The following is a 12,152-nucleotide window of genomic DNA, read 5'->3' on the forward strand; positions in this document are numbered from 1 at the left end:
ACACGTTGGTAAGAACATCGAAAATTTTTTAAATAAAACTTTAACCACAAAGGTGTCTGTAATTCGAATAGCGCTCAGAAAGTGCACTTCTATAATAATTGGTCACTTTTACTATTGACACCGCTGGCCGTTGTGACCGAGCGGTGCTAGGCGCTTCAGTCCGGAACAGCGCTGCTGCTACGGTCGCAGGTTCGAATCCTACCTCGGGCATGGATGTGTGTGATGTCCTTTTGGATGTGTGATATCCTTCGGTTAGTTAGGTTTAAGTAGTTCTAAGTATAGGGGACTGATGACCTCAGATGTTAAGTCCCATAGTGCTCAGAGCCATTTGCGCCCTTTTACTATTGACAGTATTATTGTCCAACAGACACACAAGAAGTCAGCCAGCAGCCCCAAAGTACTGATCGATACATGACAGTAGTGTTGTGCAGGTCTTCATACGCAGTGGCAAGGAGCGGTGAACTGCAGAGTGGAGCAGTAACTATCGTCGTAAGAGAGCTTGACGGGAGCAGAAACGATTAGCGAATAAGTTGAAAGAGTGAACAGAAGATTCAATTAACTTGAATTTCCCCAAATGAATGAAGAAGAAGTCTCCTTACAAATAATGCCGCAAGAAATCCAATTCTGCTCTCGATGTCAAGAAGGATGAGGCTCCCTGAATTAAGCACAAACAATGGTTCCGAAGCCGCGAGTAGGTGGTGTCTGCATAGTGTCATACAGCGCAGAGGCCGTCCTGTATTGCGGCGGTAGAGGGCAGTCATGGTACGGGCGTGCACCATTGGGTCTACCGAATCGTGCATGACTGCTATCGGCGTGTGATGGAAACTCTTAATTCACTTGCAAACTTTGGCACCCATGCCTAGGTGTCTAGCCGGCCGAAGTGGCCGAGCGGTTCTAGGCGCTACAGTCTGGAACCGCGCGACCGCTACGGTCGCAGGTTCGAATCCTGCCTCGGGCATGGATGTGAGTGATGTCCTTAGGTTAGTTAGGTTTAAGTAGTTCTAAGTTCTAGGGGACTGATGGCCTCAGAAGTTAAGTCCCATAGTGCTCAGAGCCATTTGAACCATTTGAAGTAGGTGTTTATGTGATACCACAGGTACCATTAGGAACATTTTGTGTTGCCAGTTATTTGTTTTAGACGGCTGAGAGTTTGAGCAATCTGACAGTTGTGGCACTATAGTTGCATTGTGAAGGATTGTTGGTTTCACCATATGTGCGAATGATTTGGAATAATAGTAATATTTGTCCTTATAAAGTTTGATAAATGGAATGGCAGTTATCTTCTACTCAAAGCATTTTATTAAAATGGCCTTAACTCATTTAATCTTATTTGCAAAAATTTATTCATTTAATGTTATTTACTACAAATAAGTACCCCATTTGAAAATGACCGATTCTGTAATGCACATTCACAAATCCATATTACTTCTGTGTCAAAATTTATGATATTGGCTAGTCGGTACGAGTTGCGCACACCCGTGTGTTGTCAGTAATGGTAAATAAACAATACAACATCCTGTAACCCCGCAGTGGCTGAGCAGTGTACTCCACTTCCACTGAGGCAGGAGGCCAGTTTTACTTATCTCACAACCGAATTCACCAGCATCTGGTAAAATTAAGCACATCTTAAAATTTTACCAACTCTGTAAGTATTCTTGTTTGTTACTGGGCAGGAAAACTACACTCTTAAGAAGTGCTTAACGTTAGCGCACTTTTTTTAGATCTGGCTGTTAGCTGCTAAATGCGTATTATAAAATACGGCCGAATGCAGCCTGCGAGCCATAGTTTGACGACCGCTGGTCTAAGACCACTTAGTTTGGCAACACCGTTGGTGTCACCTGCCCGCCTTTGTTGAGCACTTTAAAAATGTAATACACACAGAAAAACTATGACAAAATTTCTAGGTGCCTGCAGGTAGGTTACATTGCAGTTCTTTTGCCTGGTAGAAGGCACGCAGAACGAGAGAGGTGTAAGGCGATTGCCTGCCTGCAGGCACCCAGGACTCGTGTTACAGTTTGTCCATATACAGGTACATTTTTAAAGTTTTCAGCAAAGGTGGGCAGGTGGCACCGACGGTGTTGCTGAAATGGGTGGTCTTCGATGGACCCTTTGTCGTTTTATACATGCATGTGTCAAAATCGTATCATTCCCTAATCAGTTCACGGTATGATGCAAAACAGGACTGGAAAAGTAAAAAACATCCTTTCTGCTTCGAATCAACTTCATATTTCTTCGAATAGTTTTGAATGGTCCCTAGCGATTCTGTCCTTTACATCAGAGCAAAAATTTCCGTCGACTGCTCTAAAATGAGGTGCGATCACGTTAATGGGTTTCCTGGCCTACGATGTCCATAGAGAAGGGCTAAATCGTCCCAGGAGTGTCGTGTCAGCAGTGCAAAAACAGTCAAGAGCGACGTCCTCTTGCTCACTGCACTGTGAACTATCGTTTTCGACCGCGAAATTTGTGGGAACCAGCGCCCCAAAGAAATGGGGTGATTTCATTGACACCTTTTATGCTCACCCTTCTGGCCCTTAAATGTCGATTCTGAGCGACGGTGTGAATGAAATGTTTTTCTCGGCCACGCATAAGAAAACCGCGTGATATCAACGAAGAACGTTGCGGTTCTGACCTCCACAGTGGAGGCGTCAAAATAAGGGATGAAATGTGGGTAAGAGCGGGGTGTGACGACAGTCTCATCGTGTGACATGTCCACTGCGGGGTTAGGTAGAACTGTGGCATTTGGTGCCCATGTGACATCATTAAAGCATTTCACAGTTTGCGTGAAGTTTGCACTTTAAGAGGAAGCTTGTAGGTACCTTTTAGCCAAATTTCCAACTTCTACGCCGCAATTAGAGACCGTCTCAGCATCTAGGAATTGTGTAATTGTGTTGCATAGTGTGGGAGGAGTGTTCATTAAGTAAGGCAACACTTTTTTTCCTCAAAGCATGTTGGTTTTATTCAGGATTCCAATGCACCATTTTATTTCCTAATCTTTGGACTACAAAACCCTATTTTTCAACACAATCTCCGTTCAATGCAACGACCTTATGTCACCTTCCTAGGAGGACCTGCATGCCCACATGTTACCACTCTGCTGGTTGAGGTCAGAGCCATCGTATGCTCCATCAGTAACCTCCCCATCATCCACGTACTGCTTCTGGCGGATGATGGAAGTCGGAAGGTGCGAGATCGGGACTACAGGGTGGATGAAACAGAACAGTACACTGAAATTTTATGAGCTCCTCTCGGGTGCGCAGACTTGTGAGAGGCCTTGCGTTGTCATGGAAAAAGAGAAGTTTCTTTTTTCTATTTCTTTACTTTGGCTTTGGGTTACAAGGACCATACAGCCGACAACGCTCATTAAGTGCCACAGAACATAAGTGGAAAAAAAACAGAACAAAATTACGAAGTTGGCATTCAAACACACTCTTAAAGTAAGAGAGATTCACTAAATTTCACAAGGCTCTATCTTCTACACGAATGAAGGTAGAAACTGTCTCTTAATTTAGGCATCGAAATTCAAAGTTCACATTAGCGCCACTTGTGTATTGCCGATTCTTGGAGTTACCGACGGGGGCCTCCATAGTGCAGCTAGTGCGCTCTCTCGTTCGTTCATCGTCCTAGTGTGCGTCGAGTCTATTTGGCACCAACGTAGCGACAAACAACAGGCAACCGGTGGCAGTAATGACAATGACGTTGGAGCAGAATTACAAACAACACTATGTTACAACATAGTGACAAATAAGCAAATGGCCTTTTAGTGAAATACAAAACATGACAGGGCAAACGCCATACATAATACAATAAGTATAGCAATAGCTGAAGAACAAAAATGCAAATAGCATCATACGAAAAGAAAAACCCAAAATGACAACACAAGACAATCAACGTTATGTACAATAGTCAGTAGAACAGTGACATAAAATGCACAAGAGAGCAATAATGAAAATTCAATGTAAAAAAAAGGTCTGAACGCAAATTAAAACACAATATTATGCACCTGATTATGAATCAGGCTGATGCGAAGGTGAAGTACGTTTGCATTTTTGTGGCGACGTACACGCTGAACATTGCAGGAGTCACAGCTGTGTGCCACCGGCGGGCATACGGGAGATCAGACGGGTAGGAAATGTGGAAATTTGTGGTACCGTCTTATGGGACCAAACTGCAGAGGTCATCGGTTCCTAAGCTTACGTACTACTTAATTTAACATAAAATCAATTACGCTAAGGACGACACACACACACACACACACACACACACACACACACACACACACACACACACACACACACACATGCCCGAGGGAGGACTCGAACCTCCGACGGGGGGAGCCTCGCGGATCGTGACAAGACGCCCTAGACCGAGCGGATACCCCTCGCGGCACTCAGACGGGTTTGCGTGGCCTTGTTGCGGTGATGACACATGCCTTTTCAACATGCTTTTGTTGGCGGTCAGGTCCCCGTAGACATTCTACAAGCACCTATGAAAATCTACGGTTCTCCGGTTTTCCGCCACCAGTTCTCTGCTTGGAACGCACCTCCGCTACAGACGCCGTTTTGACGGCTACGTATAGCGCTGCCACCTATCGGTACTTCATGAAACTATATGGGCTGAAGCGAGAATGTTCCACAATGCCCCACAATGAATCCCACACTTTTTCTCCATATTGATGATCGAGTCTATTACACAATACTTGGGGCATCGTAACTTGGTGGGGCTGTAAGTAAACAAATGGAAACAGTTTTTATAACGGAAGGAAGTTGTTTATCAATCCTGAATTTACCGCATAATTTCTGTGTGCAGTTTTTCAGTGAGGTAGAGGAAATTATTCGATTAATTTGTTCGCTATAGCCCAAATGTATCCATCCTACATATGACATTAACTGTTTGTGTCTTGTTATTTTATTTCATAGCTGTCTTGAACAGGAATAATTGCGTATGTATTGCTACACTTTCTGTACTGTTACTGATTTGCATCATCTTTGTGATTTCAGCTCATGACGAAGCCGGTGCTCCGCCAAGGTGTGGTAAGTATGAAGATATTAAAGTCTTAAAATTAGCTTTTAGAAGACAGGCAATCATCGTAGGTTGTACCACTCGCTCTTTCCGGCTCCTGGATATCTCCCTTACCATCTGCGCCCGTCCTGTCCACCTCTCCCCCACCCTCATCTACCTTGGCCTCACCATTGACCGTCATCTCACCTGGATCCCTCATCTCCGCACCATCCAGTCCAAAGCCCACAACCACCTCCGACTCCTCAAACTCCTATCTGGCTGGACATGGGGGTTGCACCCCTCTACCATCCTCCACACCTACAAATCCTTAATCCATCCCATCCTCCGTTATGCCAGTCCCACCTGGATATTGCCCCCCCCCCCCCCCCAATTCTATAAGTCCGTCCAGATCCTCGAGCACCATGCACTCCGCCTCACCTCCCGTATACTCCTCCCGTCCCCCATGCGGATCCTTTATGACCTCATTCCTTTCCCCTATCTGCTCCTATACCTTGAACATATCTGCATACTCTACACCTCCCGCCATCTTGATCCTCCTCACCCCCTAGTTGCTCCACTCCTCTCCCATCCCTGCCCTTTGCCACGCCTTTACTGTTGTGTCCCCCCTACCCTCCATCTCTACACCCTTCATCTCCTTTCCCAAGGTGGCTTCTGTCAACTTCCCCTCCCGGATGATGCCCTCTCTCCCTCCATTTATCCCTCCTATCAACTCTGATCCTCACCCCCCCACCTCCTTTCCTCTGTCCTTTCCCTGGGCTACCTCTTGCCCCCCTTCCATCCTCTTTTCTCCCCACCTAACCTCTCCCTGCATCCCTTCTCCCCCCTCCCCGCGAGTCCTTTTGTATTCCCTTCCTCTGCCTTTCCCCAATCCCTGTCATGTCTGCCCCTCTTATGGGTCCTCGTCCTCCATCGGCTCCTTCCCCCCTCCCCTCCTTCGTTTTTCCTCTCCATCCCCCCCAACCTTTTTCCTTTTTCTTTCCCATAATCTGTCCAGGTTCCCCCCGTCTGCCCTCAGCTGTGGTATGTCATATTTGCCAACTTTTTAGTCTAGTGTTCAAGTGAATGTTCAGTGTTGTTCATCTTTCCAAAGTGTTTCGAACAGAAATCGTGCTGTCGCTGGGTGTGATTTTTATGTGTCTTGCGAACAGTAACCAGACTGTCACCGTGTTTTTTAATTGTCTGTCTATTATTTTACCTGTCTGCTTCATACGTATTTTATTAGCATCATGATCCCTTTGTTCTGTGTTTTAAGTTCCACGATTTTCTGCCATGTTACCATTTAAGTCTCCGAATTTATCGCCTGTGTTTATTATTTATTGACTTAATCTTTTTTAAACAAATTCTGTAGACTGAAGAGCGGCATACTAAGCTGCTGCCAGCCTGCCTCCTTCCGGGGGGAATCGAAACTCAATAAAGAAAAAAAAAAAATTTAGAAGAACGTCGTAACCATATATGGAACTGGCAATAGATTATAATTTGCTTCCTTTCCCTCTCTATATCTCATGCAAAATTTATTCACCTAGCTTCAGTTCGCGTCTCACAATTTAAGCTTTCACTTCCACCATCTGCCAGTTGAACCATGAGATGTACTTGCCGATAAATATCCTTATACAAGAGGAATTATTTCCAGTAAGATATATTTCTGTGTGAAAATTGGTTTCTGTCACTTCTTCCTTAAAACTCTGATAATGTCGGCAAAGTGGTGATGGTGTATAGGGAAAGAGTCTAGTATTCTGGAGAATTGGGGTCCAAATCCTTGACTCAGGTTTTCCAAGGGTCCCTCAATCGAGTCGGCTCAATAACAGAGTGATTTCTGGAGGCATCCAGGTGTCTTATCTCCTTCTGAATACGCCCCAAAATGTACAACTGCTCGTACCGTCTCAACGATACGTTAAAACTCTGACATTCCTTTTCTTATTTTTGATTACATTCGAACAACACATGGCGTATCAGAGTGAGTCACTCAATTTCACAAAGCTATATCTTCTACAGGAATGAAGGTAGAAACTGTGGGATGTCTCTTAACTTAGGCATCGAAATTAAACGTTTACATTGGCGCGCCACTTGTAAGTTACCGATTCTTGGAGTTGCCGATAGGAGCCTCCATAGTGCAGCTAGTGCACTCTCTCGTTCGTTCATCGTCCCGGTGTGCGTCGAGTCGATATAGCGCCAAGCGTTCTCCGCTTCAACGGGTGGAATCCAGTTAAAACTGTGCTGCGTGTAATTCTTAACAATGCTCTATTCCAACAGTGGACTGGTGGTAGGATGCGTAAAAATATCGCATTGCACCATTATCCTTCAGGGTCGTCGGAACTGACGGAGTGTTTGTTTATGGGGGGAGAGGAGCATGGGCTTTTATGAAACACTCTGTATCCCTTCTTCCCCTCTAAGAACTTTGAGTGAACTGCAACGCTTCATAGCAGCGCCAGTGAATGAATTAACTCTAAACATGCCGCAAAAGTATGGTACGAGTTTACTGTCGTCTGGATGTTTTCGCGTGCATCTGAACATTTCTAAAAAATCACATCTTGTGAAATCAGATGAATTTTATTAAAGACCCTGTATTTTCTGCCATACAACGCGCTTTCCTGCAGATGAAACGGACCAGTCTCTGTATCGTTCATACAAACATACATTATAAAGATGTAGCCATAGGTTTGCTCCTGTCCAAACTGTAGTTTTTCAGGAACAACTCTTGCCACTTTACAAAGGTTCACAGATAGTGTATCAAGGTATTGTCTGGTACACTTGGCCCTATGCCTGTAGGGCTGCCTACAAGCAGGGGCAGAGGCTTGTCTATATGCAGGGTCAGGTCAATGACCTTTCACCATTGACCTTAAAAGCATTATGCAATTAGGCTCTCGTCCTCCCACTCCTTCCCTTACCACCTGTCCCCTCCCCTCTCCACCCCTGCCCCATCAATTAATCTCCACATAAAACTAAAATGATACAGCCCTAGCAGTATGTGGTTTCTACAAATAAATTAAATTGAAACATTACCCCTTGCACAAGATATCTCCTTCAAAGTAATCCAGTAATTGTTTGTGTGAAGCTTTATTTCCTTTTGCGTACACACACACAATGTGCGTTCACTGCGATGTCGCCAAACACGGATGCAACCATCATGATGCTGTAAACAGAACCTGGATTCATCCGAAAAAATGACGTTTTGACATTCGTGCACCCAGGTTCGTCGTTGAGTACACCATCGCAGGCGCTCCTGTCTGTTATGCAGCATCAAGGGTACCCGCAGCCATGGTCTCAGAGCTGATAGTCCATGCTGCTGCAAACGTCGTCGAAGTGTTCGTGCAGATGGTTGTTGTCTTGCAAACGTCCCCATTTGTTGACTCAGGGATCGAGACGTGGCTGCACGATCTGTTACAGCCATGCGGATAAGATGCCTATCATCTCGACTGCTAGTGATACGTGGCCGTTGGGATCCAGCACGGCGTTCCGTATTACCCTCCTGAACCCACCGATTCCATATTCTGCTAACAGTCATTGGATATCGACCAACGCGAGCAGCTATGTCGCGATACGATAAGCCACAATCGCGATAGGCGACTTTTACCAAAGTCGGAAACGTGATGGTACGCATTTCTCCTCCTTACACGAGGCATAACAACAACGTTTCACCAGGCAACGCCGGTCAGCTGCTGTTTGTGGATGAGAAATCGGTTGGAAACTTTCCTCATGTTAGCACGTTATAGGTGTCGCCACTGGCGCCAACGTTGTGTGAATGCTCTGAAAAGCTAATCATTTGCATCTCACATCATCTTCTTCCTGTCGGTTAAATTTCGCGTCTGTAGCATGTCATTTTCGTGGTGTAGCAATTTTAATGGCGAGTAGTGTATAATTTCAGATATCGAAAATGGTATTACATGTAAGATTTCAAGTGCAAAACACACTTAGTAACCACAATTGAGTTTGAAATTCAATATTTCCTCATTTAAATTTTCTGTATTCCTTGTTAAAATACAGTCAGCTTGATTATTAGCACTACTGAAATAAATCATAGGTTAGCAAACGAGCGTAGCCAGGATTAAATTCATCTAAATATATAAAATCGGTTCTCAAAATACAAATGAGCACAATTGCTAATTGTATTTAACTTCTAGATACTAAATATGTGACATCGATACTTCGCGGCCCACAGAGAGTGCTACTGAATTTTCAGGATTAACTGAAGCCTCTCCCACAATATTTCGCTCAAGCAAGACAGATGACGCAAGCTATCTACTGTTTGAAAACGTTTGTTTTTGTGATTAATTTCAGTTGTCATTAGTAGCATATAATCCGGGGTGGTTCAAGAACATTTTTTTCCACCCAAGCATCTTATTATTTGCCCCTCCCCCTCACTTTTACCTTTGTAGACTTTCACCCATATCAGGTTTCCTTACTTGTTGTTATACATACTGTATTCAGGTCTTGCACTTGAGTGCCCCTATCAGCTTAGTGTTCCATGCGGTCGCTAATGATTCTGTTACGTCCTATATAGAAATCAGACAGTTTTACATCTACATCTACATTTATACTCCGCAAGCCACCCAACGGTGTGTGGCGGAGGGCACTTTACATGCCACTGTCATTACCTCCCTTTCCTGTTCCAGTCGCGTATGGTTCGCGGGAAGAACGACTGTCTGAATGCCTCCGTGCGCGCTCTAATCTCTCTAATTTTACATTCGTGATCTCCTCGGGAGGTATAAGTAGGGGGAAGCAATATATTCGATACCTCATCCAGAAACGCACCCTCTCGAAACCTGGACAGCAAGCTACACCGCGATGCAGAGCGCCTCTCATGCAGAGTCTGCCACTTGAGTTTCTTAAACATCTCCGTAACGCTTTCACGGTTACCAAATAACCCTGTGACTAAACGCGCCGCTCTTCTTTGGATCTTCTCTATCTCCTGCGTCAACACGATCTGGTACGGATCCCACGCTGATGAGCAATACTCAAGTATAGGTCGAACGAGTGTTTTGTAAGCCACCTCCTATGTTGATGGGCTACATTTTCTAAGGACTCTCCCAATGAATCTCAACCTGGTACCCGCCTTACCAACAATTAATTTTATATGATCATTCCACTTCAAATCGTTCCGCACGTATACTCCCAGATATTTTACAGAAGTAACTGCTACCAGTGTTTGTCCCGCTATCATATAATCATACAATGAAGGATCCTTCTTTCTATGTATTCGCAATACATTACATTTGTCTATGTTAAGGGTCAGTTGCCACTCCCTGCACCAAGTGCCTATCCGCTGCAGATGTTCCTGCATTTCGCTACAATTTTCTAATGCTGCAACTTCTCTGTATACTACAGCATCATCCGCGAAAAGCCGCATGGGACTTCCGACACTATCTACTAGGTCATTTATATATATTGTGAAAAGCAATGGTCCCATAACACTCCCCTGTGGCACGCCAGAGGTTACTTTAACGTCTGTAGACGTCTCTCCGTTGATAACATGCTGTGTTCTGTTTGCTAAAAACTCATCAATCCAGCCACACAGCTGGTCTGATATTCCGTAGGCTCTTACTTTGTTTGTCAGGCGACAGTGCGGAACTGTATCGAACAACATTATTTTACTGACTCTTGTTTGATTTTCGACACAATAGTAACGTTGTTTATTGTCGTCGACATGTGTATTTTACGCTACTGTGCCCATGTCTGTCGATGGATAATCGACATGTTTGACTTGTTACGATAATTGGATATGAGACTTGTCGGAACAAGCAAAATGCTCGTTCAGCATGTACAGAATCGCTTGTATGTGACTTCCTGCCTTGTGACACTCTACTACAACGTAGATGTGGAAAATTATTGGTTTGTGGCTCCATTCGAGTTTTTCGTGTATGCAGGTACTACTTTACGTAATTGCTTCCATAATATTGGGGAAAATGTCGGAAAAATGGAGCGTTAGGATACTCAAAAAATGTTCAAATGTGTGTGTGAAATCTTATGGGATTTAACTGCTAAGGTCATCAGTCCCTACACTACTTAACCTAAATTATCCTAAGGACACACACACACACACACACACACACACACACACACACACACACACACACACACACACACATGCCCGAGGAAGGATTCGAACCTGCGACCGTAGCGGTCACGCGGTTCCAGACTGAAGCGTCTAGAACCGCACGGCCACACCGGCCGGCTGCATTCAAGGTCGAGGTTAACTTCCCCTGCATCTATACAAGCCCTGCGCGTAGGCAACCTGACGGGCAGATAGTACCTTGAAATACAGGGTGTTTCAAAAATGACCGGTATATTTGAAACGTCAATAAAAACTAAACGAGCAGCGATAGAAATACACCGTTTGTTGCAATATGCTTAGGACAACAGTACATTTTCAGGCAGACAAAGTTTCGAAATTACAGTAGTTACAATTTTCAACAACAGATGGCGCTGCGGTCTGGGAAACTCTATAGTACGATATTTTCCACATATCCTCCATGCGTAGCAATAATATGGCGTAGTCTCTGAATGAAATTACCCGAAACCTTTGACAACGTGTCTGGCGGAATGGCTTCACATGCAGATGAGATGTACTGCTTCAGCTGTTCAATTGTTTCTGGATTCTGGCGGTACACCTAGTCTTTCAAGTGTCCCCACAGAAAGAAGTCACAGGGGTTCATGTCTAGCGAATAGGGAGGCCAATCCACGCCGCCTCCTGTATGTTTCGGATAGCCCAAAGCAATCACACGATCATCGAAATATTCATTCAGGAAATTAAAGACGTCGGCCGTGCGATGTGGCCGGGCACCATCTTGCATAAACCACGAGGTGTTCGCAGTGTCGTCTAAGGCAGTTTGTACCGCCACAAATTCACGAAGAATGTCCAGATAGCGTGATGCAGTAATCGTTTCGGATCTGAAAAATGGGCCAATGATTCCTTTGGAAGAAATGGCGGCCCAGACCAGTACTTTTTGAGGATGCAGGGACGATGGGACTGCAACATGGGGCTTTTCGGTCCCCCATATGCGCCAGTTCTGTTCATTGACGAAGCCGTCCAGGTAAAAATAAGCTTCGTCAGTAAACCAAATGCTGCCCACACGCATATCGCCGTCATCAATCCTGTGCACTATATCGTTAGCGGCGCTGAGGGGTTGCCGCGTTTG

General features: G+C 44.8%; 1 protein-coding gene across 1 annotated transcript in view; it reads left to right on the forward strand.

Annotated features, from left to right (window-relative positions):
- Positions 1 to 12,152, forward strand: part of LOC126471641 (protein PFC0760c-like) — a 308,363-nt gene that overhangs the window by 71,613 nt on the left and 224,598 nt on the right. The window contains exon 3 of the mRNA XM_050099876.1: positions 4,998 to 5,030. Coding sequence (XP_049955833.1) covers positions 4,998 to 5,030 — 33 coding nt within the window. The remainder of the gene's footprint in view (positions 1 to 4,997; positions 5,031 to 12,152) is intronic.

This window comes from Schistocerca serialis, chromosome 3 (genome assembly GCF_023864345.2).
Source record: "Schistocerca serialis cubense isolate TAMUIC-IGC-003099 chromosome 3, iqSchSeri2.2, whole genome shotgun sequence".
Taxonomy (NCBI): Eukaryota; Metazoa; Arthropoda; class Insecta; order Orthoptera; family Acrididae; genus Schistocerca; species Schistocerca serialis.